General features: G+C 35.6%; 1 protein-coding gene across 1 annotated transcript; it reads left to right on the top strand.

Annotated features, from left to right (window-relative positions):
- The first annotated feature begins 328 nt into the window (after positions 1 to 328).
- On the top strand, positions 329 to 27,981 carry LOC106762500. Its single transcript, XM_014646459.2, has 23 exons — positions 329 to 2,880; positions 3,445 to 3,643; positions 3,815 to 3,874; positions 4,658 to 4,762; positions 7,424 to 7,564; positions 9,245 to 9,307; positions 10,828 to 11,058; positions 11,146 to 11,229; positions 11,589 to 11,746; positions 11,933 to 12,455; positions 13,429 to 13,599; positions 13,756 to 13,815; positions 14,909 to 15,031; positions 15,439 to 15,711; positions 21,399 to 21,464; positions 21,840 to 21,968; positions 22,048 to 22,875; positions 22,954 to 23,234; positions 23,410 to 23,666; positions 25,137 to 25,378; positions 25,511 to 25,678; positions 26,337 to 26,606; positions 27,347 to 27,981. Exons 1-23 carry the CDS (start codon positions 1,007 to 1,009, stop codon positions 27,491 to 27,493), a joined length of 6,453 nt encoding a protein of 2,150 aa, XP_014501945.2. The 5' UTR covers positions 329 to 1,006; the 3' UTR covers positions 27,494 to 27,981.
- The last annotated feature ends 12 nt before the right edge of the window (positions 27,982 to 27,993 follow it).

Here is a 27,993-nt window from a genome sequence, read left to right on the forward strand (position 1 = left end):
ATTTATTCACGCTTGTAGAGTGCACCACTGTCTTCAAAGCTCAGAAATGATTGATCTTCTATCTTCAATTGGAGATATTATTGAACTATTGTATTGGACAACAATTCTTTTTACCAATCTCTCACTCACCAAACTTTCACGTTAAAGAGAAGAGAAAGAATTCCACCATTAAAAAGTAAGAATGAATGAAAACACTTAAAAGATTCAAAGAAAATTAATTATGTAATTGAGTAGGTAAAAATTATAAATATAAAACAAACTTTTATTAAAAGAATAAAATAAGAATAGAAAAATAAAATGAAAGGTAAATGAAGAAATGGAGAGGTGGAGGAAGCCGATGGGGAGGTGGAGAGAGATGGAGGAAGGAACGCCCATGATCACTTGACACGTACATGAGTAGATTTAGAATTAAAATATTTGAAAATATAATATTTCTTTATTTATTTTTATCTAAAATTCTTTCTCTTGCTTCTATAAAAGTAGTTGGAATTGTTAGTTTAGAATAACTTTTATTTACTCCGTTTATAGAATCTTTTAAACGTTGTATAAAATACAAAAATGTCAAGTTATTTAATTTGAAGCAAAATTTAAACAGTTTAAGTAAAATCTTGGATTGTTTTAAATATAAAATGTAAAATTTTAAACAAAAGGAAACCCTTTGGTTCTTTCTACCCAGTATGTGTTTTTTCGTAAACGACAGCTTTAAAGGCAGTTTCTTTCTTTTTCATTTGATTTCCCTCAAGACAAGCAACGTAATATTCTTCATGTCTCCTTCGATTCTTGTTCATTCTTCTTACCACCATACTCACACACACTTCATTGTAATGGTTCCAACTCCACAACCCACAATCAAGATCTCTCACTCATTTGAGCCAACAAAGCAAACCACATTGATTGCTATTCACTTCACTTCTCAAGCTCCATGTTCCATTTGGCATGCATGTTTGCTGCTGAATCCTTAAAGGGGTAGAAAACAACAGCTTCTCTTGGTCTATGAAAGGAGACAATGAACACTTCATTTTTCGGGATTAAGCTTCGTGTTTCTTGGGAAGGTAACAACACTATCGAAAGGATTTTCCCCAGAAGCAAGAGATGCACCGTGTCTATGATACATGGTTGTTACCCATTGAGGCAAACTTTTAGATTTTGTGGACAAAATGTAGACTTGTTGAGGAAACACCATGTTTCCGCAAGTGGGTGGAGGTTTAGATGTTTTAAGGAAAAGGAACCACCTTTTTCTTTTAGTGTGAGTTATTTCACACCATTCTGGAAAGAGGGGTTCTTTTTGGTGAGGGCCTCTGTATACACTGCTGTTATCTCTGGTTTGTTATTATTGCTTTGGTTTGGAAGGAACAAAGCCAAGGGTTTCGTTGAAGCTAATATCTTGCCCTCTGTTTGTTCAATGATCAGTGAGTGTATTCAGCATGATGTTTGCTTTGGCAAGGTTACAAAAATCTCGCCATTGAGTGTAACATTGGAGTCGTGTTCGTTTGGGCCACGTGAAGATGAATTCTCCTGTGGCGAGGCTCCCACTGTTAAAGTTCGTTTTCGCCCTCTTTCGAGTCTGTGGAGGGGGAATTTTGTGTTTGATGCAGTTTTGTCACATGCTTGTGTCATGGTGGTGCAGAAGAAGGACTATAGTTGGTTAGGGATACCGTTGTATCAAGAGGGCACTCAGAGACGGTTGTCAACCGAAGAAGGACTTGATCACCGCACTCGGGTGAGGAGGGTTGCACGTGAGGAGGCGGCAGCAAAACATGTGAAAGAAAGGGATGATGCAGCCAGGGAAGCTGCAGAGATGGGTTACTTTGTTTCTGAGGAGAATTGTGGTCCATCCAAGGGTGATGATTATTTAAAGGAGATTGGAACTCATTCAGCAGAAGGAACAAATTCCAAGGGTTTTTTCTGCATGAAGGAGGGGGAACAGCATGGTCATCGTTGTGTGGACACAGGTGTCGATTATGACATGAAACATGGTGATTTGGAGAAATCATTTAGGGTGAAGTTCCCCGGAAAAGGACTTAAGTTTTGGTCAAGAATCATTAAAGGGCATGAAAAACAAAAATGTAAAAGAAAGGCTAAAAGGAGTGACATCAGTGCATCTGGTATTGCTCTTAGAAAAAGAATTCTTGAACGTGGTGCATTTGCAGCAAATGCATATTTTCGCAGTTCATATGGGAAGTTTGAGCAGCCTTCATCATCTAGATTTTTTCGTTCTACAGATCATGATACGCAGTTGGTAAAAAGTGATGTTGACAAAAAAGCTGTATCTGTTGCCAGTACTGACGATAATAGAAACAACGATAACCAAAATGGAACGCAATTCAGAGATCTGGGAATCTGGTCTCCTTCTGCAAATGAAAATATCAATGGTCATTCAAATGATTTAAAATTTTCCAGTGATCTTTCTTCAAAAACAAGTGAGAGTAAACACGAACTTTTACAATCTAGCAAGGATGCCTCAGAACATGCCAATGCAAATATTCGTACAGAGAAAAAGGAGGAGTTGGGACATCACGTTGCACAAAGTCCAATTGATGTTAATGCAATTAAGGGCCAAAGAGGTTTGGTTTCAGTGAAGCAAATGTCTCAGTTGGGTACATATTTTGAAGTTCCGTTCAAGACTTTGATTAAAAAATTTGGCTTCACCTCTTGTTTAAGAAACATTGAGAGGTTGACATCTTTCTTCCTTTCTGGTCCCATTGAAAAGTTTAAGTCTGAAATGGGTCTCAAAGTTGAAGATACTGTTTCAGAACGTATAGATAGGGTAGATGTTCAGCAGTCTGAAGGCCTAAATAAAATTATTCCTGTTACATTTGATTCTGTTCATGTTAGAGGTGCAACTCTCATGCTGCTTGCATACGGGGACAGGGAAGTCAGGTGAGATCTATTATCACTTATTATGGAAATGAAATGATGAACACAACTGTTTACTAACTTATAGTTTTAATATGATATAGGTGTTTAGAGAGGTTACGCTAATTAGTAGAAAGAGACACTGAGTTAAACTGTGTGTTCTTTGAGACAACACGAATTCTTTATTAATAGTGAGAAAAAAATCAACATACCAAATAAACGAGATTTGGCATCCTTTAATAGTAAAGATACGATATAGGAATAAATAAAAAAGTTCCTAATAATACGTATATAATTTGGATATTCTTGATTATGTAGAATTTGCTCCTTTTTTCTATAATTATAATAGTGTTCCTTGTGCTGAAACATATAAGTTGTCAGTGGCTAACTTCAAACATAATCAATCCTTGGTCCTCTTAGAGACTTGGTGAATATGTAACCTTTCACTAGAGTTGATTTTAAGCTTGTGCCTGGGAGGTGAAGTCATAGTTGTAAATATTGAAGAGCTGGTTTAAAATTGGAATTGAAGTCTTATTTTGGATATTATGATCGACATTAATTTAATTGTTTTCTATGCTTTACATTCAGGGTGATAGAGAATGTCAATGGCCATACGAAGTTTCATAACCACTACAACTCTATAAATTTAAAACTGAGTGGAAATTGCAAGACTTGGAGATCAGATGATAAAAGTGAAGGTGATGGCTGGTTGTCTGTTGACGTTTTTGTTGACACTGTTGAGCAGAAATGGCATGCTAATTTGAAAACTGACCATCTTTTTGTCCCGGTAAGGTGTGTGTGTGTGTGTGTGTGTGTGTGTGTGTGTGTGTGTGTGTGTGTGTGTGTGTGTGTATATATATATATATATAGTTACTTTGAATTAATTTGTCATCTTCCTTAATTTCAATTAATTTGTTAGGCTGGCATGTAGTTTATGTCTGGATCATGTTTTATGCAGCTCTTTGAAAGGATACTAGACATTCCAATTACATGGTCTAATGGGAGGGCCAGTGGTGAGGTGTTTCTCTAACCTAAGTTTAGTTACTTTCAAATTCTATTTGGAAGTGTTGTAATGTTGATTTCAATTTCAGTTGTGATTAAATTTTAGTGTATTTGCTGAGTAATACTTGTTGCTGATTCTCAGTGCTGCTATAAACCTAAATCTGCCTCCTAAACTCGAATAATTTGTTTAAGACCTGAACAATGGCTTTGTTTGCTGTGCTTCTTTCCCTCCTTATTACCTTTTATCAACAAAGTAAAACACAGTGCTTTCAACAACATATTTTGGTTTACCTAGATCCTAAAAGATATGTTCCTCTGCATTAGATTGGAACTATGATTTATCATTGGTGAGGCCAACTGAAGCTTCAGTGTCCTTGGTTATTACTCTGGTCATATGGTTATCTAGAAAATAGCTTTATTTTGGTTATAATCTCTTTCAAGTGTATTAAATGTTTAACACTTAAAAGCTTAAGGAGTGTTGTATGCCATTTATAGCCTTCTCTAACCAAGGATGCCTAAATTGTGGAGGTCCTTTGTAACTTTTACCTGGATATGTCAATGGAAGGTGCTTCCCTTGTTAGCTTCACAGATTCAACTACATAGTTGATTATTAGATATTGTATTTATGTCGTTTTATAAACACATACATGTTATATCTTTTGGCTCCGGTTTTGAAAATTCGAGGATCTGATGTTACAACAAGTTCTTCATACTTTTTATTATTATCTTGGTAATGACAGGCTGCTGCTTCCTAATAACTGGATTTCACCTGCTTGATATATTGATTCCCTATATTTAGGTTCACTTGTGCATGTCAAAGGGTGAAGCTTTTCCAAATCTTTATGGACAACTTGATGTAACGGGGTTGAACTTCCAAGTGTTAGATGCTCCATCTGGTTTTTCTGTATGACTTCCTCTTATCTACACAATAATATCTTATGAAATTCTTTTTTGCCACTTGACATTTCTTTTGTGGTATATTTTTTTATCCTTCGTTACATATTCGTTGTATTTTATATTACTTAACAAAAGTATGCTTTATATTCAAAGATGCACTTGAGAAAAATAAGAAGAGAGCAAATATATTTTAGAGAGCTTATTCAATTTTCTCTTACTCATATTTATTTAGAAACTATACATTAATCTGTGATACAATGAAAGAGAGAAAAATAGTAAAGACACTTGTCAGACCCTAGTTACATTTATGTACAAGTCCGACCCTATGTACAACTCAACATTTTAATAAAGCCTATTCTAACACTATCCCTCAAACAACTGGAGCACACGAATTTTATGTACCAAGCATAAAATAAATAAGTTCAATTCGAGGCCCCCTCTAGGATTTTGTTAACACATTTGCAAGTTGATCATTGAAACAAAGAAAGGGAAGGGAGTAAAGAGGTATTACCAAAAATATAATCATAAGCACCTGAATCAATTATCTATGGACTTTGTCTTTTCAAATATTGTAAATGCAAGCTGTTGACCAACTATGATTTGTAGATGATTGTGCTAGGTTGTTAACCTCAAATATTATTGATATTCCTCACTAGAGAAAACTTTGGTTCAACAATCTTAGATTTCAAGATATTGACTGTCTTGTCAGCAAAGCCATAGAAAGTGTAATAGTTTCTGTAGTATGACCCGTTATCTTATAATGCTTGCATTGGGGACGACTCCTACCACCACCATCGGGTCCTCATCTAATGACATGACCACCTTTTCCACATGTAGATACCATAGCAGAGGATTTAGCAAATTCTTGAAATTTTCTGCCTTTGAGAGCTATAACATGAAGAAGTCGCGTTCTTAAGATTTCAATGGTTTGAACTTCTTGACCTGTTAAGATATGATCCCTAATATAAATCAAAATTTGGATTCAATGCATGAAGGATCTTGAACAACTTCCAAGAACATCTTCAATCTTTCAACACCAGATTAACCTTCAACAATAAAAGACATCATATCATGATCTGTTTGTTTAAGGGGTGCTAGCTTGTGCGAAAAATCACAGAGCCACTGAATGCCATTTGCAAAAATACTCTTAAGATTTTTTCCAAGAGGTTGTGTATGCTTTAATAGTTGAGGGTTCCACAAATTGCCATAATAGAGCACAAAGTTGAAAGTCCAAACTTTGTCATTGTGCAGTATTTTCTTATGAGAACTCACTAACATCTTTTTCCGAGTGATCATGAAACCAAAAGCCAAGAAACCAAAGTTCAATAGAGGTTGTCCAAGATAAATAATTTTTCCCATTAAGCTTTTCTAATGTAATGGTGGGAGAACTTGAGAAACAGTGTGTTGGCCCACAAGTCATTTATGATAAGAAAAGAGGGGGTAAAGCAGGAGCTCTACAAAGAAAAAAGGGGAGCCAAACAATCAATCCGTGAGGAAGGGACAATAGGGGCTGGAATGGGACATATAGGGGACAACATATCCAGCTGCGACTGCACAATTTCACTTTGATGGTTGGAAGATGGCACGTGGGCAAAGAGGCTGTGCATGGTAGCATGTGAGTAGTTTCTGCCTTTGAGACCCACAGGGTTGGCTGTCACCCAAAGAGACTCTCCTGATTCGGTGGTCTTTGGAGGAAACTATGATAGTTTGACAACAGTAGACAATAGTAGACAGTGGTTGGACAACATTTTCTTTGCCGGAAAGACAGACAAGCAAAGTGGGATCAACTTGCTCCAATACCAACTAAAGAGAGACTATATTTTATAAAGCTTATCCAACTCTCTCTTAGGTTCTCATATTTATACAGAAATGGTAGATTCATTTGAGATACATTGGAAGATAGATAGATTAGAAAACAAGCATCTCTGGTCCCTAGGTACAACTCAAAACAACTTTTTAATAAAGTCTATAACAATACATGCTTAATGAGACTTTTATTTATTAGTTCTATATGAATATTAGAAGTGTTGCTCACTCGTTAAATATGTGAAATTGTTGTACCAGACATAATACTTTAGTTTTTGACAAACAACGATATTAATTGTGAAGACTGGGAAGAAAATAACAACATTTGTATGGGTGATTGATCTATCTTATTTGATGTGATGCACTGAATGGATGTCTGAAATTATAATTTACATGGGATGAGGGGTCATGTTTGGTACAAACCCTAGCTGTGTAGGTTTATTTTAGTTTTTGTTTCTGCTAATGAGTAAATAGCCTGCTCCAATTCTTGGCGTGCGACTTTGTATTTGTTGGACAATTTACTTAATCCCAATTGGCTTTCGATGAAATTTGACATGGTATCAAAGTCTATAGTTAATCTTGGTAAGTGATCTAATCTGGTAGGCATATGTGGAGGGGTTTTTTTGGAAGTCTCACATGTCTGTCTCAATTCTTATAATGTGACATATCTGTTGAGCAACTTCATTTGATACCAATGGGTTTTAGATTAAATCTGGCACGTACTAGTAACGGTTGATGACTACTCGACCTTTGGTCTCGTATAAAGTGCTTAGGCATATTGATCTTCAACAACTACATATTTCTGTTGCTGGCACACTTAAAATTAAAAGATGTTCTCTTGTTTATGTTCTTGCACTTGCAGAACACATCAGGAAGTTTATGTTTTCGTGGTCAAAGTATATTTCTACATAATACAAGTGGCTGGTTTGGCAGTATTCCTCTAGAAGCATCTGGGGATTTTGGCATCCATCCTGAGGAAGGAGAGTTTCATCTTCTGTGTCAGGTACTCCCTTATGTGTGTGCTTGAGTTCATAATTATTTATTTATTGTTAGAAGATAGCATGGTTACTGATAGAGGGCTTGGTTTTATACTATGACTTGATCCTATCGGTGGTAATATAAATAACTGCATTAGGTTATTGGAAAATGTTAGTAAACTCTGATAACACATTACTGACCATCATTCTTGCATTTTTCTAGTCTAAAATTTTAAAAGCTAGTATTCACTTTGAGGATTATTTCTCCATTCTCCTGTATTAGGTTTCTAGAACTTAGTTGTATGTTCTCCTTGATGTGTTTGAATTTTAGAAAATAAAAATAAGAAAAAAATGTTGAACAGGAAAAATTAACTGTATTTCTTACTTGTGGAACCATTACAACGAGAGTAAATAAATTGAGATACTAGGCTGATTCTGTACACTGATTTGAACCTAAGAATCAAGTGAAAATGATTCTTCATAAAAATATTGTTCATACCAGAGGAGAGAAATTATAGCATATCCTGATTCTAGCTGCATCAGAAAATTGCGTTGTTCTGTTTGATTGCACAGTCATCTACGCACTCCCTGTATTTTGGTGATAGATATCTTAGGGGATTTCATCTTAGAATTTGGACTTAGGACCTATCTCAACTTTACCTGTTTGTTAGGGGAGAATTGCAAAAGCTATATAAGTTCTATTTAAGCAATATTTCTGGTCAACATGGGACTAAACCACCACCCTTGAGACTACTATTACAGGATACCCCAAAGAAGTCATTAGTACGGTGGCTGAGGAGTGACTGCAATTAAGACAACTTTCCAACACTTATATTGATGCAAACTGGGGGAATTTCTTGTGGTAGGAGGTCCACCGCTTGGTAACTCTTTGGAGGAAATCCGAGTTCATTGTAAAGCAAGAACTAGCATGTGCTTACAAAGATCAAGTGCTGAAGCTAATACTAAGCTATGACTCTCACTAAAGGTGAATTCATATGTTTGAAACAACTTTTAAAAGTTAAAATTTTGTGTTGTGAGAGTAAACCTATGAAGCTAATTTGTGACAACCAGACATTTCTTCTAACCCAATCTTCTATAAACAAACTGAACATTTAGAAATTCACTATCACTTCTTTAATGAATACTTTTGGAGAACTTAGCACATACATCGTCAGGTTCAAGTGGTCTGAGTGATACTGGACTCTGCTATTAAGCATTGCCTTAGGTTTGAGTCTTATGGATGGAAAAAATGTGGTTAGGAGAGGCAATCCCACAGGTGGCCAGTCAGGTTTTCTGATAAAGTAGTCATTGGCAAAGCTGGTAGATACTTACTAATAATATAGTTGTGAAAAATTATCAATTGGCTGATTTGTTCTCAAGGGAGGGGGACCAAAAATATTTTAGATGTGCACTAAGCTGGACGCTTTTGATTAAGGGGAAGTGTTGGAATCATAGATAACTTGATTACAATTAGATTTAGCTCGCTTTAATGCTTATGTTCATTGCAATCTAGGGAACTGAAATAGTTTAATTACCCTTTCTTGTGAACAGTATTCTGTAATTATTTCTGTGTATGTGTATCCTTGAACTGCACTCATAATCAGTCTTCTATTGTTTTTGTCTTCAACTATTCTCACCTCATTGAATTTGAGGAAAAAGTTACAGTTTTTTCATCTTCCCTAATACATTGTTGTTCAATTTTCCAGGTTCCTAGTGTTGAAGTGAATGAGCTGATGAGAACTTTCAATATGAGATCTCTCTTGTTTCCTGTATGTTTTCTTCAGTTTGATGCATTAACTTAGACATGTTCAAGTTTTCTAGTAGATTAATCATTTCCATTTTTATATATTTTTTTCTTTCTTTATATTGCAGTTTTTCAATCTGAAAACAGTACCATTAAAGTTTTATGCAAGTTTGTCTTATAGTCATTCATAAAGTTAGTTCATTGCTTTCAATTTTTCTGTTATTATTTTTTAATTGCGGTCCCACTGTACCATTATTTCTTTATACTCACTATATTTCACAGCTAACACATGGCTTTTGATAAAATTTAGGTTAGATTTTCTAAAGACTTTTGTGAAGCAGAAGCTGTCTATGACTTGTCATAGAAGTTAAATAGAATTTCAAAATTTGAGACATAATGTGCCTGATGTCAATTTCCACTGTCTCCTAAAAAAGTAATTGATTAGATTTGGTTCCCAGAAGTGTCTCTTTCTTTTGTTTTAGTCCTTTTGAATTTGGTCTAAACCAGTTTAATCTCAAAAGCTAGATCAGAAGGTGCGAATTGCCTAAGCCTTTATTAGCTTTACTCTACTGGCAAAATGAGATCTCAACAACCCCCTACTTGAAAACCTTACATTTTGATCCATATAATTTTATAAAACTGATCCCCATAATGTCGTTAGAGTATTCTTCATGCAAGGACCAAAACAAAAAAGGTATGTCATTTGTAGTGACCAAAATATAGTGTTTCTTGCAAATATGAAAAAAAAATGGAGTGCCTTTTTTTTTGTCTAGAGGTTAAAAGGAAAAATGGTGTTATGTATTGACACCATATTTAACACTGTTACAATCTAAATGAACAATAGGAATTGATTCATACATGATTTTTCTTATAGGAACTAACATGTTAAGTTATATTGGGACTAAAAACAATCTATGATGTGTGGAGACCAAATTTATAATTTAACCAAATTAAGTATTAGCTTATCCAATATCAATTCTTGTATTTCTAATTCTTTTAGGAGTGTCTGTGGGTTGGGATGGGTGGGATTTGGGCAAACCCATTACCCAACCCACTAAAAAGGTATTTTGGGTTTGGGTTTCTACATTTTTAATGTTAAACCCAATACATTCTTTAACGGGTTGGGTCAATTGGATTAAGATTTTGAAAAAGTTTCTTTTCTTTTGTTACATGTTGTGATTTTCAAGTATCAACCTAATTAAAAAATAACACAATCTTCACAAAAATGAATTCAAGGCTTCTGAGTAAGCCAATAAGTCAAGTCCTAACAAGTTTATCCAAACTAATTCAAGACATGAAAAGAAAAACATAATGCAATTTGTCCATAACACAAGTATAAGAGTGAGTCTCAAGTCACCCATACTAAACTCATTTTCCAACCCATATAAGATTAAGTTACTCTTGGTTGGGTTGCGTTTGATCCATTCATAAATGAAACCCTTAACCCAATTTAATTGGAGTGGATTGGGTCAGGTTGGGTCATCAGGTAACCCAAGCCAATGAACACCTGTAATTTTTTTCATAATCAAAGTTTATTGATTGCAGCTTGCAGGATCAATGACTGCTCTATTTAATTGTCAAGGCCCTCTGGATACTCCTATATTTGTGGGAACTGGGATGCTTTCTAGGACATCCTCTTCTTTACATGTGGACACTCCTACAACTGAAGCATCTGAAGTGCTTGCTAAAAGTATGGAGGCTGGAGCATTGGCAGTATTTGATCGTGTACCTTTTTCACATGTATCTGCTAATTTCACTTTCAACACTGATAACTGTGTAAGTTGAAAGTGATAATAATTTGCACTGGATGGTTCAGCTTTGACTCGTTGTTTAGGTTTGGTAACATTTCCATGCATAGCACAGATTGCTGATTTGTATGGAATCAGGGCGAGCCTTGTGGATGGTGGTGAAATTCAAGGGGCTGGAACAGTGTGGATATGCTCAGAGGTATATTAGTACCTGTAAACTATTTAATAACATTTTTTTTTCTTTTAGCCATGAAGTAGCATGCTTTTATTTAGCAAATAGTCACCACTTTATATTTCCAGTTTCCTAGAATGTATGTTAATACAATGGTGGATCACCTACGTTTTACCCACTTTACGATGTTATATTTATTTTTTACTTATTTATGTTGGAGAGGGACTTCTTGGAATTTCTCACATGAAAGGTAGTTATTCTCATTCTCACAAATCAGGATACTAATAGGTTTCATTGATTGGCTAAAACAAAATTTCAGAATACGAGTATCTTGTTTTCTGTACAGTTTTCCCTCACCCTGCTAGTGTATACTGTTTTGTTCTCAGGCTTTGGATGATGACACAGCAATAGATGCAAACTTCTCAGGAAGTTTTAACTTTGAGAAAATTATGCTTCGTTATGTTCCCAGTTATCATCACTTTATGCCACTCAAATTTGGGGTTTTGAATGAAAACACAAAACTTTCAGGATCTCTTTTAAGACCGTAAGATTATTCCTTTATCAGCTTTGATTGATTAATATTTAGTAAAATTGTTGCTTATTTCATTGATATTATCAATGACTTTTCCATTTCCTTATTATCAATATTTCTTGTTCTTCAAGTTGGCCTGTCCCAACTTGTTAATACAGCTTTCCTTCTCAATGAGTTATATAATTTTTTTTATTGCAGGAGGTTTGATATAAAATGGACTGCACCGACAGCAGAAGGGTCTCTTGATGATGCTAGAGGAGATATCATAATCTCCCATAATTTCATAACTGTTAATTTTGCTTCAGCTGCATTTGATTTGTATGTGAAAGTTCAAACTTCTTATGCTGATAACTTCTCTCTTAGAAGAGAAGAGTTTAATGCATCGAGAGCCATTCCATTTATTGTTGGTGGAGTTGATTTTGATTTGCACATGCATGGATTTGAATTCTTTAGTTTGGTTACTCCTTATATGTTGGATTTTCCAAGACCTTTGGTTTTGAAAGCAGCAGGAAGAGTCAAGTTTCAGGGAAACCTCTTAAAACCTAGTACCACTATTGTTGAACAAAATTTTGACAAGAACAAGAAACATTTGTGTATGTTGGAGAAAGGAAATGCAGATAGTCTGTTTGGTGAGGTTTCAATCTCTGGTCTCAAAGTTAATCAATTGATGCTTGCACCTCAGCTGTCTGGGTCGTTGAGTGTTTCTCCCGAATATATAAAGGTGATGAATAAAAATTTCTCCTCGTAAAAGTTGTTTCATTTTGAGATATTATGAACTTAACAAACTTCCTGGTATTATCAAATTGTAGTACAGTTCTGTTTTTTTAGGATGGGGAGAGGTGTGTTTACAAAATCATGGACTAGGGTCCTATTAAAGAGATTTGAATTGAATAAATATGGGTGGGGATGGGGGATATAAGTTCTTGGTGAAGGTTTTTAAATTCATGAGCAGTTAATTGGCTAATGATTAATGTGTTGAAAGAGCTGTTAACAAGTAATTGCTTGGTGACTTAATGAAACAGTTGAATGGTTAACTGTTCCTTACTAGCAATATATGACCAAGATTCCTTTTTGAAATATCTATTGATCATTATGTTTGATATTTTGATGGATGAAATCTCTAGATCTATTCCCATAGAGTGAATATGTTTCAATTAACTCTCACTCTCCTGTCACACACGATAAAATCGTTGAGGATGTTTGGTATATAAAGCCTGGTGACAAGCTTCCTGAACTTGATTTATATGCAAGTGTTAAGTTAACTTGTAGATTTTTGTTGGATCTTGCTTCTTTCGGAAATAAATTTAAAAGGTTGAAGTTGGACTTCAAGATGAAACTCTTCCAGAGAATTATGCAGGCCCTGCTTTGCTTATGATTTTGTCACTTGGTTAAGGAAAGTGATTGATATGAACATAGAGTTTTATGACTAGGTCAACTCATCCACATGTACATGTGAATTATCTTAAATGGGATATTTCTCCTTTGTACAATTTATAATATAATTTATATTTGTATTTTATTTCAATAGGATTTTTTCCCCTCAGGTATCCATATTTAAAAATAGTTATTTAGTTAAAGGTATACATCTTTATGTCTGTAAGTTTCAAATATCCTTTTGAGAAACAATTTCAAATTGTCTGGCTTTATTCTACATGTATTAGTTTTTCTAACTTCCATTCTTTATTGGAGTGTAGTTGGATGCCTCAGGTAGGTCTGATGAAAGTCTTGTGGTGGATTTTGTTGGCCCGCTACAGCTTAGTGGTGAAAGTGGTCTGAAAAGTGGAACAGTGTTGTCCGTTTCCCTTCATAAGGGACAATTGAGGGCTAATGTAGATTTTCGACCATGTTATTCAGCTAGCTTGGAGGTACCTATATTTAAATATTAGGTCAAATGATTGAATCTAGATATATTTGATTCTGTGCTGGCATATTTTTAGGCACGCTATGAGCCCAAACGTTAATGTTGATTTTTTTTTTTTTTTTTTTTTCGTTTTTCTTCCTTTTTTGGGCTGTACTTTTAGGTATGTCATTTTCCACTTGATGAGCTGGAGATTGCTTCTCTCAGGGGAACTATACGTAGAGTAAGCCATAATATTACCTATCTGACTTCATAATTACTTATCATTCTTGTCTTTGCTAGACAGTCCTATGCATATTTTTATCATATGAAGTTGACCCAGTTTTGTCAGGGTATTATACAATTTTCAGTGTTCTGCATGAGTTATTCATGTGACTCAAGATCTTTTATAGTAAATGCAAGAGGGCTTTGAGGAGAATAAATGACTATTAGTAAGATACCCATCTCCAATTCTAGAAGATCAAGCATTGGTTATTTCTAGTTAATATCTCTAGCATAGCTGCTAATGTAAATAAAGTCCTTTGGGCTTAAAGGATTTACTCAAAACAGTAGGTTCTAATCGGTGTCACTGATCACCATCCAAAAAGCTCATATTATTTGAAGAAACTATAATATTTTTATTAATAAGGAGGTATTATTGATGGTGGTAAAAGAAATCTTTTATTTAAGTATATAAAGGCATTACAAAATTATAATATTTGAAAATTGACATATACACCATAGTTTGTAAAATTAATTTTAAAATAAAATTCCTAAAAATAGGGAGTGTGTCTAACATGGTGTATGTGGTGACTTTAAATTATTTTCTCCTGTTTACAATTAGAATAAAAAGCAAACTGGATTTATGGCAAAGAAAAATGGATATCAAATGAAGGAATTCCTTTCCATAGAGGTATGGGAATTTTTAAGATAAAACATAGCAAAGGTGCTCATACACGAAATATGGATAACATAAAATTTAGAGGAAAGTATTTCTAATATGCCACTTTTTCCATCTCTATCAGATTTGTTATTTTTAAACCTTTTGATCTTTCCCTTTTTCTGTTCATTCCTGCCTGAATAATTACATGGTCAAAGCATTATTTAATAGTTAATTAAAATTATGTAGTACTTTTCAGCTAGTTGCCTTTTTTCTTTATTTCGGGGAAATATGCAACTTTTGACATTTTTATCTGATATGTTGCTACTTCATTTACCTCTTCACTTCTGCCTTTTTCTGTTTAGTCTTGCCTGAATGCTGACTTGGTTGCTGCGTTATAAATGGTCATGAAATAAAAGTAATGTGGTTTCTATCTGGTTGACCTTTTCTTTTTCAGGCAGAAATCCAGCTTAATCTTCCAAAAAGAAGAGGACATGGAATCATATCTGTACTTTGTCCAAAATTCAGTGGGGTGATCGGTGAAGCACTGGATGTGGCAGCTAGGTGGAGTGGAGATGTTGTGAGTTCCTAAGTTCATTCTCTTAGGTTGAGAAGTGAAAGCAGGCAATGTGACTGAATGCATAGTGTATTACGTGGAGTGGGTAACAATTACAACAAAAATAATTTGCTAATTTCTATAATTCTTTGAATCCTCTAATTGTTTTGTTAACCAAAGATATCTACAATATGTGACACATTCTCTCAAGTTGAAGCATGTATAAATCATATGCATTGAGCTAGACACAGACTTCGTGAAGTCATATGCTGATTGACTATTGAAGTTGGCAAAATTAGTGATTTCATTTTGTCAAATTCAATTTTAATATAGTAATAATGGCATTAAATTGTGGTTATGTTGCACTAGTATCTGAACTGCACATTGTGCTTTGTTTTTTACTGATTGTCAGTTGGTGTTCTATTGTTCAGATCACAATTGAAAAAACTGTTTTGAAACAAAGCCACAGTTATTATGAAATGCAAGGAGAATATGTATTACCTGGCACTAGAGATTGCCCTGTTGACATAAAAGGAGATGGCATTTTAGAAAGGTTTTTGCCTGAGCACGTTGGTAGTGTTATATCTTCAATGGGTAGGTGGAGAATGAAACTTGAAGTTCCCAGAGCTGAGGTTGCTGAGATGCTTCCTCTTGCAAGGTTTCTATCTCGAAGTATGGATCCTGCTGTTCTTTCAAGATCAAAGGTTGTATTATGCTTTATATATCATTAATTGACAGATTCTAAGCAAGTTGATTTAGATACTTTGCTTCTGATTCAATCTTTGTAACATGTAACTTGGTTAATTCAGGAGTCAAGCTGCATGGTTTATTTGTCACTCTTGAAAACTGATAGGTTTCTTGGTGAGAAATCTATCAAGACAATACACTAACACACCACACGAGAGAAAAGATAGCAAAACTGAGTAATTCTGTTATTATTCCTCCTGTTCTGTACAATCAAACCTCCAAGGGAGCTAAGTTGCCCCTCCACAGGATAAATGTTTCCTGTCTATACAAAGAATGAATTTCAAAACTAAAACCACCCTCCCCCGAAACAACCTTGTCCCCAAGGTTGAAGTCAATGTTGAAGAGAAAGACCAAGCAACGAGTTCTCCTGCATAGGTTCGAAAGAGAACCTTCCAAGAAACTTAGCCATGCAGCCACCATGGGGACCGGAGTTATTTTTGCAACAATTGTTGATGTACATGCAAATAACAGAAACAACAATATTAGCAACCCCAAACATAGGAACCAGCCATGATGTATAATGGGTATCAGTTTCGCAGTATAATTTTCCCCTGTTTTGTTGTTCTTGTTCTTGGTTCTCCCACCGCCAATCTCAAGATCTCTTCTGGTCATGGTTTTTCTCCTCTCGGTGAAACCCACTTTCCAAGTCTCAAACTTTATTACGTAATGTTGCTTAATATCAAGAGGTGGAAGTAAGCCTTGCATTTCTCGAAGTGCACGATAATGCGCTTCCAGCACCGCTTCCAAATTAATTTTCTGCACTTCTGTGAAAAAATTAATTTTCTGCGTCAAAAAATAAATTTTGCACTTCTGTCAAATCATCAGGCCATTCATTGTTCTCTCTGCTGGACAGTGCAGGTTTTTCTCTCTCCTGGAACATTTGGTAGTGCTGGTGCAGAACCGCACTCAGCTCTGTTTGGACAGGGGTCAAATCACTTTGCCTCTCTCCGTCCACCTCATTCTCCACTAGACCCAGTTCTAGTGTCCACGTTTCAGCATCCTCAAGCTTGAGGAGGGCTTTTGATTCCACCAGCTGTTTAGAAAAAACAAGGTCCCCCTTTTCTCTCACCCTTTCACCCGCCAGATCATACCCCATGAACATTTCTTTCCGATTTATCATCACTTCTCCCAGCGTTACCAACCAAGCGATCCACAGTGTATCATCTACTCCTCCAAGCTCGAAGACGTAAAGATCGGCAACCACCGTATCTTCCCCCATGTTGATGGGTACCCCCTCACAACGCCCTCTGGGCACCCTCCGACATCCGTCCCCGAGACTCACCACGTATGGTGCCGTGTCAGTCACCGGAAGTTTCCTCTCCTCTGCCACCCGTCGGCTAACAAAATCATAGCTGGCCCCACGATCGACGAGAATCACCACTCGCTTCTCTCCGATTCCCCCCTTGAGTTTCATGGTCGTGGGCGACGTCATCCCCTCCGCCGAGCACGCCGACAGTTCCATGCACTTGCCCTCCTGAAATCCCTCTTCGGTAACTGCGTTCTCCTCGTCTTCTGCCAACCAGAGAACTCGTAGACTTCTCTCGGCACAGCGGTATCCTGGTGCGAAAGGGTCGCCGCACCGGAAACACCGACCCTCTTCCCGTCTTTGCAGAAATTCAGGATAGAGCAAATTTCGAACCATTCGTCCCCGATTATCATCTCCTCCCTCGTTTCCGTCCCTGCTGCCCGTCGCCGGCAACGGTGCTTCCCTCTGATTCGCCGAACTCTCGTCCACACCTCCCGCACAATTTACGGTGGGTCGCTCCACTTCTCCGCGAATCACTGTTGTTGTGGGTTGCGATCCTCCTCCGATTACCCTGACGCCATTCCATCCTCCTCCTCGCGCTCGAATCATCGCGTCCTCTACATCTCTCACGACCCTAATCGCCCCCTCCAAATCCTTAGGAGCTTGGATGCGCACTTGGCCCTTAATTTCTTCCTTCATTCCCGCCAAGAAAAATCCCATCGTCAACTCTTCCGTCAATCCTTGCGTCTGTCCCAACAATATTTCGAAATTCCAGGTGAATTCCTCCACCGAGCCTTCTTGACGTAAGGTCACTAGCTGCTCGTACACCGTGCCCCGGAATCTCCCTCCGAAACGATTGATCAACCCAGCCTTCAAGCCTGACCAAGAACGATTCTTGGCTTTAGCCTCCCAAGCCCGAAACCAATACCCAGCGCTTCCCTCCATGCTCATGGATGCCCGGCGCACCTTTTCTTCCTCCATCACCTCCTGTAGTTCGAAAAGCTTCTGAGCTTGATTGATCCAATTCAATGGGTCGAGTCCATCGAAGACTGGTAATTCCCCTTGATTATTGTTACCTCCATTCATCCCTCTCATCAATTGTTGTAGATCACGCTTGATCGCCGCTGTCTCCTCCTTGATTCCCTCCACTCTAATCTCCAAATTGTTCAATCTTCCCTCTGTTGGACTTTCCATCGCTGATAGGTTCCTAATCGGGAACCTATGGAAAACGCACTTCACCCACACAAAACACACACCCAAGAGTGCTGTTTAACCTCTTTGTATTACTGAGCAATCAAGAATACAAGTATAGAGAGCTTAACCTCTCCCCAAAGAACTCCAAGAGTTGCCGCACAATCAATAAGACTCAAAAACTGCCTCTCCTAAAGCACCCCAACCCCTTTTATACCGACTTCTTCCTAACTACCGGTAGAGGCCTAACAAGCTCTTTATAAGAGCTCCTTTCCCGCCACTAGCTGTTATTACAGTTATACCCCATTAACTCTCCTAACTTCCTCATTCCCTCTTCTCTTTCTCTCATAAACTCTCCATATCCTATCAAAAACCATAGATTACAAAATATTCACATTTGAAGGTTTCAAGTTGATTAGAATATACTCTGGCTTTCCTTCACCAGCCCCAACCCACACCAAAAGCATTATTTTCTAGAAAATTGGTAGATATAAAGCTAGAGGAATCCAAATTCAATTTTAGGTTCTTCATGTTGTTGACTTGTTTGTTTACCTTGTGGATTGAATTCAAATCAAGCTCGAGTTTGTCAGTGGTATCTAATTTTTTCTTGTTGAAAAATTTTAAGGCCTTTGAACTTTTATTCCTTGACCTGATAACAAAATATCACTATTGATTAAAAATTGAATGTTGTTGAAAGGATTAGTGACAAAATAGGTGACGATTGTACCATTTTGGTGCCATGTTCAGAAGAGAGAAACTGAGAAGGAGTATAATGAATTCCATGTGTTATGTACACACATGTGTATTCTTATTTATCATGAAAGGATACAATAATAACAATCAATATGTATTAATGAGAAATATTTGGTTAGATATTTCTGTATCAAATCATCCCTTACACTCCCCTTGAGCCAAAGCATAGGATACAAATTTGTTACAAATGTCATCAACACAAGACTACAAGACATAGTGAACATTTTAGTCAATTGGTCGATAAAAGGGTATGGCGACTACCCAAGAGAAAAAATGGTCATGTATAGCAAGGCAATGCCACTGGTGGTGGTTGTTGGCCAAAACAGGCTCACCATAAAAGAAAAATTTGTAAGAAAGTTGTTGTCTATGTACAGTAACTAATTATGAATAGTGTATCCTGCATAAATAGTGATGGTATGGAGAATACACCAACCGTATACATGCTTTCTAATAAGCTTTTACTTGAGTAGTGGACCCACAGCAAAAGCACGGATTTTGATTCCCTTTTCGTTAGACTCTTGATACCATGTTGAAAGGATTAGTATCAAAACAGGTCACATAAGATTGTACTATTCTGGTATCATGTTGAAAAGAGAAACCAAGAAGGAATATAATGAATTCATTGTGTTTTATATACTCATAAGTACTCTTATTTATAAAGAACAAGAGATACAATTGAAGTGTTGAGAAGAGAGAAACCAGGAAGGAATATAATGAATTCCTTGTGTTCTGTATACTCATTAGTAAGTACTCGTATTTATAAAGAATAAGAGATACAATTATATGGACAACAAAATGATGGGAAATATTTGGATATATTTCCCTACCAAATTATATCATATCTCCCTATTTAATGTAATCAGTTCATAAGTCTTGTATTTGTTTTATCAACAAATGTTAGTTGTTAATATGTTAGTTTTTGTTAGTGGGGGAATTTGAACCCACGACCTATCCTACCCTCCCTTCCATTTTTACCACTAAGCTAACCTTATAAATCCATAATCAAATGAATAATGTGATTAACAAATCACATTCTATTTGATTTTTGCTTCAACTTGAAGGTTTACAACTAGTTAAATAACTTCTTTGTATGATAAAGAATTAGACTTCTTTCATTTAGACTTTATAACAATTTTAAGCATTAAATCTTAGAAATGAATTTGTCTAACTCTAGCATCTAAAAGGCTTAAGGATAGTGAAACCAAGGTAAGTGAGAGCTGAACTCTATTAGAGTATTGTATACTCTTGATTAAATATATTCTATAACTGAACACAATTAGCATTGAGTTAGTTAATTCTTTTAGTCTTGATTACAGTTAGTTTGTTTTGCTTGTTCTGTTATGAGTTTGGTTAGCCATGTTTCAGCTATTGCATTTCAGCAATACCCCTTTTCATTCTTTGATTCCTGACTTTGTATCTAGTTACAAAGTGGTTTAGATCTAATTCAATTTTACAAAACTAACTTGTAAGGTAAGAATTGTTCCCACTTATATATTGTATTTGACATCATTTCTAGTTGATGTGGGACTTGCTTTTCCCAACACACATCACATCCAACATTATTTGGTTTGGTATGTGTATAGCATGGTGAGTGACTGTTTGAATGGGTATAGGATAGATTCTGAAACCATCTTACAAAGTGGTTTGGCTCTAACAAGTGCAAACCTCATCATATCTTTGACAATTTTGTAAGGTTAAATTAGACTTAATTACTTTAGTCAATGTGGAACTTGGGTTAGATAGTTTTACTGAAAATTTAATTTTTGATACCCACTAGCATTAAGTATGCCATGTAGCCAACCCAGTCGAGTGGTGTAAGGTGTGGCTATTATTGTTGTTACTGATGCAGTAATGTTGCTGGTACTTTCTTTTCATTTAGTATTGTAAGTAGTTGAAGCCATTAAGTTAGGATGCCGATTCATTGTTACAATATTCTATTGTCGAAGCCTTTGTATGTGAAGTACTAGTTTTCTTGGAGGTTTAGTGTCATCATATTGTTATTAATTTCAAGAACTAGGTAATGGAAGCCAAAATTAAATCTATTTACTTTACTGAACTCAAAGAAAGTAAACCCAAAAGTAAGAAAATGCATACCCAATTCAACTTAGTCAACAAGAATACACTATAGGATTGAAGAACCCCAAGTATATAAGTACTATATCACTATGCTTCTGTTTCTAATCAGCCTCTGTTTTGTAATAATTGTAAATTAGTGGAGCATTCAAGTTCAATAACATGTTTGAAGTGTGTTTTTTCCCTGTAATGGTCTGTTATATATATTTTCAGGTATGCATCTGCTGAACACTTTAATGATTGTCTGTCACCCATTACATATCTAGACCTTGTGAAAGATTATATTTTATTGCTTGTCACCTCAAAACCTGCTGTCCATAGTGTATATATATATTTTAAGAAATAGAATTCTGATTGTGCATGTTACAATGTCCCTTGTAGGATCTTTTTATTCAAAGTTTACAATCAACGGGATTATATTCTATGAGCACTCAAGAATTGCTTGAGGTATCATCGAACAATCATTATATTTTATTTTATTTTCAAAGGGCACAATCCAAGTTTGTATTCCCAACATGAAGGGCGCATGTAGTGTTTATTTATTAAGGAAAGAACTTGATATACTTCTTCAGGTGCTTTTGGAGCTATTCTTCAATCCAAATTTGGATTTTACCTCGGTAATCTATGTATTAAAGTTTGCAACAAACTTCAATATAAATTACTGAGGTAAAATGTTAGTTTTAGTTAAAGAATAACACTAAAAGCTCCTAAGTTTTGTACTGAGGTAAAACTGTATCTAAGTTTTGTACATAACATTGATGATCCAAACGGCTTTCACTGCAAAATTTGATTTTTTTGTCATTAATGACATTTAACTTGCAGTTAATAAGGGAGCTTCACGTTCCCACAAATGATGTTCTTGAGCATTTGAGCCTTCCTGGTTTACTTGAACTCAAAGGTTGCTGGCATGGTTCCCTCAATGCCAGTGGTGGAGGGAATGGAGACACCCTGGTAAAAAAAATTGTTTTTGCATATTGGAAGTTTGCAAAATCTTCTACTTTTTAAAGATTGCCTTTCTATTCCATTTCAGGCTGACTTTGACTTTCATGGTGAGGATTGGGAGTGGGGAGAATACAGAACTCAGAGTGTCTCAGCAGTTGGTATTTATAGTAACGATGATGGTATACACCTGAAGAAATTTTTTGTCCAGAAGGATAATGCCACAATTCATGCTGATGGAATTTTCTTAGGACCTAAAACCAACCTTCATTTTGCTATCTTAAATTTTCCTGTTAGTCTGATACCAACACTTGTACAGATCATTGACTCTACAGCAAATAATGTTGTTCATTCTCTGCGGCAATTGTTAGCACCCATTAAGGGGATCTTGCATATGGAAGGAGATCTTCGAGGAAGTTTAGGAAAACCAGAATGTGATGTTCAAATTAGGCTCCTTGATGGTGTCATTGGTGGAATTGTTCTTGATCGAGCAGAACTTGTTGCCTCTCTAACCCCAACTAGTCGTTTTCTATTCAATGCAAAATTTGAACCTTTGATTCAGAATGGTCATGTACTAATTCAAGGATCTATTCCTGTTAATTTTTTTCAATGTAAAATGTTACAACAAGATGTAGAATTAGACAATAGTAGAAATACTTGGGTTACTGGATGGGTGAAAAATAAGAACATAGGGACCACATCCACCAACCATGCCAGAGACAAAAAAATTTCTAGGCAAAGAAATGAAAAGGGTTGGAATACTCTATTAGTAGAAAACCTTAAAGGTTTGAATTGGCAAACTTTAGATGTTAGAGAAGTCAGGGTTGATGTTGATATAAAAGATGGGGGAATGATGCTGGTAACAGCTTTAACTCCTTATGCCGACTGGCTTCATGGCAATGCTGATATCATGCTTGAGGTGGGTGTGGTGAATAAATTTTTTTCAAATAATTATTTTTACTTCTCTAAAGTTTTGACACGTCATTTGACCTAACAGGCCAGAGGTACAGTTGATCAACCAGTGCTTAATGGATATGCATCTTTCCGTAGGGCAACTATATCTTCACCCGTGTTCCGAAATTCACTGACCAACTTTGGTGGAACTGTGCACATGAAATCAAACAGGTTATCCATCACCTCACTGGAGAGTAGGCTAGGCAGAAAGGGAAAGCTACTAGTGAAAGGGAACCTTCCTCTAAGAACTAAGGAAGCAGTCCTTGATGACAAGATCGAGTTTAAGTGTGAAGTTCTAGAAGTGCAGGCAAAAAATATTTTAAGGTTGCTTCTTTAACTTCTGGCACTAGCGATCTAAATTCTCTTGACTCATTAATGGATGTATGTAGCTGATGAGATCATTAAATCTCAAATATAATAGAATTTTGATAATGTAACTCTTATTTTGTTGTATGTTATTTGCTTATATGATTTTTATTTGAAAAACGTACTTTGTCAGTGGTCAGGTCAACTCCCAGGTGCAAATCACTGGTTCCATATTGCAACCTAACATTTCTGGAAATATTAAACTTAGTCATGGGGAAGTATATTTGCCACATGATAGGGGTGGTGCTTCTACTAATAGATTCCGATCATATCAATCTGCACTTCCCAGTGGCGGCATTGATAAATCATTTGCTTCAAGATATATTCCACGGTATTTTGGATCAGAATCTGCTTCTCCAATGGCGAAGATTTCTCAGACTTCTGGCTCTGGTAATACTTTACATGCCGTTGGCTTAGCATGTAGTCTTTACCATTTCCTTATAGTAATTCTCTAAATCAGAATGGACTTGCCTATTATTGCAAATTTATCACTCTCATGCCTCCTTCTATAACATTATAGTTGACTTTGGATTTCTGCACTGTTACGTAATCTAATGACTGCATTTTTAAAATCTAAATCATGCATATTCTTTTTTTCTCAAATTATTTTGTTGCTGCCAACTATGTGAAGTTAGTATTGTGAATTTGTGATCAATGTAACTAAAACACTAGTGAAGCACCACCAAGAAGCTAAGAAGACCATTCTATCCCAGATTAGCAACGTTGGCAAGAAGCTATCCTCGCATCTATTGCATTTTTCTCCAACCAAAGGCACTGAGTTGCTTCATACGTAGCACATTTTGAACAAATTATTAGTATTAACTCTGCCTATTATTGCAGTTATGGGTATAAGGTGGGAGGATATTCGGTATAAGTTAATTAGAATAAATAAATATATATTCCAGGGAAATATTCAATATAAGATATTCAGTATAAGTTAATTAGAGTAAATAAATATAGTATAAGTTAATTAGAGTAAATAAATATATATTCTAGGGAAATATTCAATATAAGATATTTATAATTAAGGATATATGCTAGGATAATATATGAGGAGATATTTATATATGGGATATTTATATTAAATGCAAATATATTCTAGAAAAATATTTAGTGAGAGATGGACGGGAGGTTATACTCCCAGTTAGAGTCTAGGGTTAAGGGTAGACTTTTGATTTGAAAGTTTTGTAAAGGAGGTTATGCTCCAAGATAATTGACGGAGGTTATACTCCCAATTATTGGATGACTGAAGGAGGTTATGCTCCCTGTTATTGTTTACTTGTGTTTACCCAGATATTACCATCAATAAAAGTATTCATTCGTTCAATTCCATTCTTTTATTATTCTTTTGCTTGTTTTGAGTGTGTGAGAGGGTGATTTCGTTACGTCTCCTACTTGGTCACGTAACAGTTGTCCTCCCTTAATATTCTCACAAAATTGGAATCATTTTATGCACCTTAACTTTTTCATAAACTTTCTCATCTAACTTTTCCATAAGCACTTACAAACTTAATTGACTTGAACATAACTACAGGGTTTACAAGTTATTTTGCTGATTATTATTTTGCTATGCTGTGTAGTTCATAATACATTTAGAGATGCCAAGATCAATCATATGTGCAAGATAACAGAGAACACAATAAAGATTTAAAAATAATCAATCATAGTAAACACCCTATCTTATACTCTGATATATAATATCTATCCTAAAAATATCTAACTCATCACAATTTGATTGCTTTGTCTATACATGTGCTTGTGTTATTTGAAAAATTAATCAAGTTTACTGTGTTACTTTTAAGATTGGTTACTTTTTTTGGGTTATGATGATATTTTCCCTTGAAAAAAACCACACGGAAGTCAATGAATCAATTCAGGTGGAAAAGGATACGGAGGAACTGCAGATAAAACCAAATATAGGAATCTGCCTTTCTGATTTGAAGCTTGTGCTTGGACCAGAGCTGAAGATAGTTTATCCTTTGATTCTTAATTTTGCTGTTAGTGGAGAGCTTGAGTTGAATGGTCTTGCCCATCCCAAATGTATAAAGCCTAGGGGCAAGCTGGTATTTGAGAATGGTGAAGTTGATCTAGTTGCAACACAGGTTTGTGTGATGTTTAATCTTGCAACTCTTATGAACAGTAGCCTGCAGTTTCTTCCGGACTAGTTTTGTCTTAGTTTCTTCCCTTACTTTATGGACTCATTGTTTAGGTTGATAAAATTCATTTAAATGCAGGTGAGGTTAAAACGGGAGCATCTCAACATTGCAAGGTTTGAACCTGATTATGGACTAGATCCAATGCTAGATTTAACCTTGGTTGGAGCTGAGAGGCAATATAGAATTCATCGTCGAGCTAGCAATTGGCAAGACTTTATTGAACAAGATACACTATCACCAATTGAGGTAGATGATAGTGCTCTCTGTCATCTTGTATTAACACATGCTGTAAATCAATTACGAATTTACAAGCATTGTCAATGGCAACACAACAATTTCACTCATCTCACAATGATTAATAAAAAGAATAAAATATCATAATTGTATGAGCCAATTTAGTTATTTTGTGACCAGTTCACTGACTAAGCATTATCAATTAAGAGTTATAAATTGTAATCATTTTTTAAGCTTGAGGTCCCATATCCTCCTTATTGGGTTTAGGGTTCAGAATCAATTCGTCCATGTTAGTTTTGGAACAGACCCTTGAGTTGATTAAGCTCAAAAATTTCCAGTTGAAGTGTCACGAGTTACATTGATTGAGGACCACTGTGTAGACAATAACATTCACTTTCACAGCAAATCTCCATGTGCTGCCAGATCCCAAAGCTTCTCTAGTTAATTTAAGTTTTCAAGTTGGTTAATAGTTTCATGTGTGAAAGATCAATACTCATGATCTTTCTTTCTAGCATTTCACGGCAAATCTCCATGTGCTGCCAGATCCCAAAGCTTCTCTAATTAATTTAAGTTTTCAAGTTGGTTAATAGTTTTTTCATCTGTGAAAGATCAATGCTCGTGATCTTTCTTTCTAGCAGCATGGTCTTGTTAATTGTTTCAACGCATGCAGGTTGCCAGAAGACTTGATAGCCAGTTAGCAGAATCCATTTTGGAAAGCAATGGTCAACTTGCCTTTGACAAACTTGCAACTGCTACTCTTGAAAAACTAATGCCACGAATAGAAGGAAAGGGAGAGTTTGGCCAGGCTAAGTTGAAGTGGGTTTATGCCCCTCAGATTCCTACTATACTTTCTGGTGCTACAGTTGATCCTTTCACGTTACTTGCTGATAATTTAACATTTGGTACTGACGTAGAAGTCCAGCTTGGAAAACGTCTTCAGGTAGTTATAATCTAATTACTTCATATTTCAAATCATTGCTTTCCAAGAACTGGATTTATTCTTGTTTCAGCCAAATTCTCTTGTCAATAAATCCGTATCAGTAGAGGGAAATTGTTAGTTATATTATTTCTTTATTAATAAAACAACAAATGGCAAACTTTATTTTGAACTTGTTAGATATTGTTAGTCACAATATCTTATATTTATCACTTATGTGTATTTGCCATATTTCCCTGAATTACTCTTCATTATAATATATTATCGGGTATATTTTCTGCACAAGGGGGAATTACTCCTATGCCTAATTTTCCCTATATTCCATAGAAATGATAGTTAAAATATAATGGATAAGAACAAATAATGTATATATTAATACACATTATCAATCAGTAAAAAGCATGATAGGTATGGCTTTTACGGTAATTATTGTGAAAGTTAACAAACTCACCAAACATGACCATTTGTAATTAGATGACAGTATAAAGTATCTTTACATGGTCAATGTATGCACTATTTTCTCACGTCTAATGGTATAGGATTATTATTAATGACTCTATTGCATGATATTCCCTGAATAAAGTACTTATTTGGTTATCATATCTCTGATTCTTCTTACATCACACGTAGAATCATCCATTATTTGCCAAATTCTTTCAATGTTGGAACTACAGATTCTATTGTCGCACATTTCACTGGTAAAAGCTTGTTATTATCTAATGTGATTGTTTTTCTTCTTGCAGGCCAGAATCATTAGGCAAATGAAGGACTCACAGATGGCAATGGAATGGACCTTGACCTATCAACTAACAAGTCGCTTGCATCTGTGTCTAAAGCATGGCTCATCCAAATGCATTCTTTTTGAATATACTGCTACATCCCAGGACTAACTAACATCTGCACCTTCCTTAGGAAAATTAGTCTTTACCTTGGTAAATGCAGCAGCTTAAATACATTCCAATATCAAACATACCTCACATGTTATGTTCATAGGTTGGGACTTTTGAGGGTACAATTGTAACATTTTTTATGAAGAAAATTATAAGAAAACAATTGTTTTCACATTTAATTTTTTTGACAATCTTAAGAGACTAATAATTATAACTTTTTTCAAGTAAAAAAAAAAAAAAGTTATACAATTGATAAGTCTAAATTCGATTTTTTTTCTGCCCAGCCATTTTAGGCATGTAAAAATTTGTAGTTTCTCCTGAATCCTGAAATGTTTAGGTCCTTGGATTGTGGACTAATGCTACTCAAGCATATCCTGTAAAAGATATTTAGAAAGTATTTTTTGTTTTTTTAAATTTCATTAGTTTAACAATTAACTGTTCGGGTTAAATTGAAATTAAGTAATTCTGATTAATTATCTTTAATTTCAGTCATTCCTTTA

The sequence above is a fragment of the Vigna radiata genome, chromosome 5 (genome assembly GCF_000741045.1).
Source record: "Vigna radiata var. radiata cultivar VC1973A chromosome 5, Vradiata_ver6, whole genome shotgun sequence".
In the NCBI taxonomy this organism is placed as follows: domain Eukaryota; kingdom Viridiplantae; phylum Streptophyta; class Magnoliopsida; order Fabales; family Fabaceae; genus Vigna; species Vigna radiata.

What these genes read in the sequence shown, in the direction of transcription:
- LOC106762500 (XM_014646459.2), top strand. Translation starts at nt 1,007, where the DNA reads ATGAACACTTCATTTTTCGGGATTAAGCTTCGTGTTTCTTGGGAAGGT. An exon ending in CTAGGTGGAGTGGAGATGTT is followed by an intron (nt 15,032 to 15,438) that starts GTGAGTTCCTAA and finishes TCTATTGTTCAG; the next exon opens with ATCACAATTGAAAAAACTGT. An exon ending in ATGCTGATATCATGCTTGAG is followed by an intron (nt 22,876 to 22,953) that starts GTGGGTGTGGTG and finishes TTGACCTAACAG; the next exon opens with GCCAGAGGTACAGTTGATCA.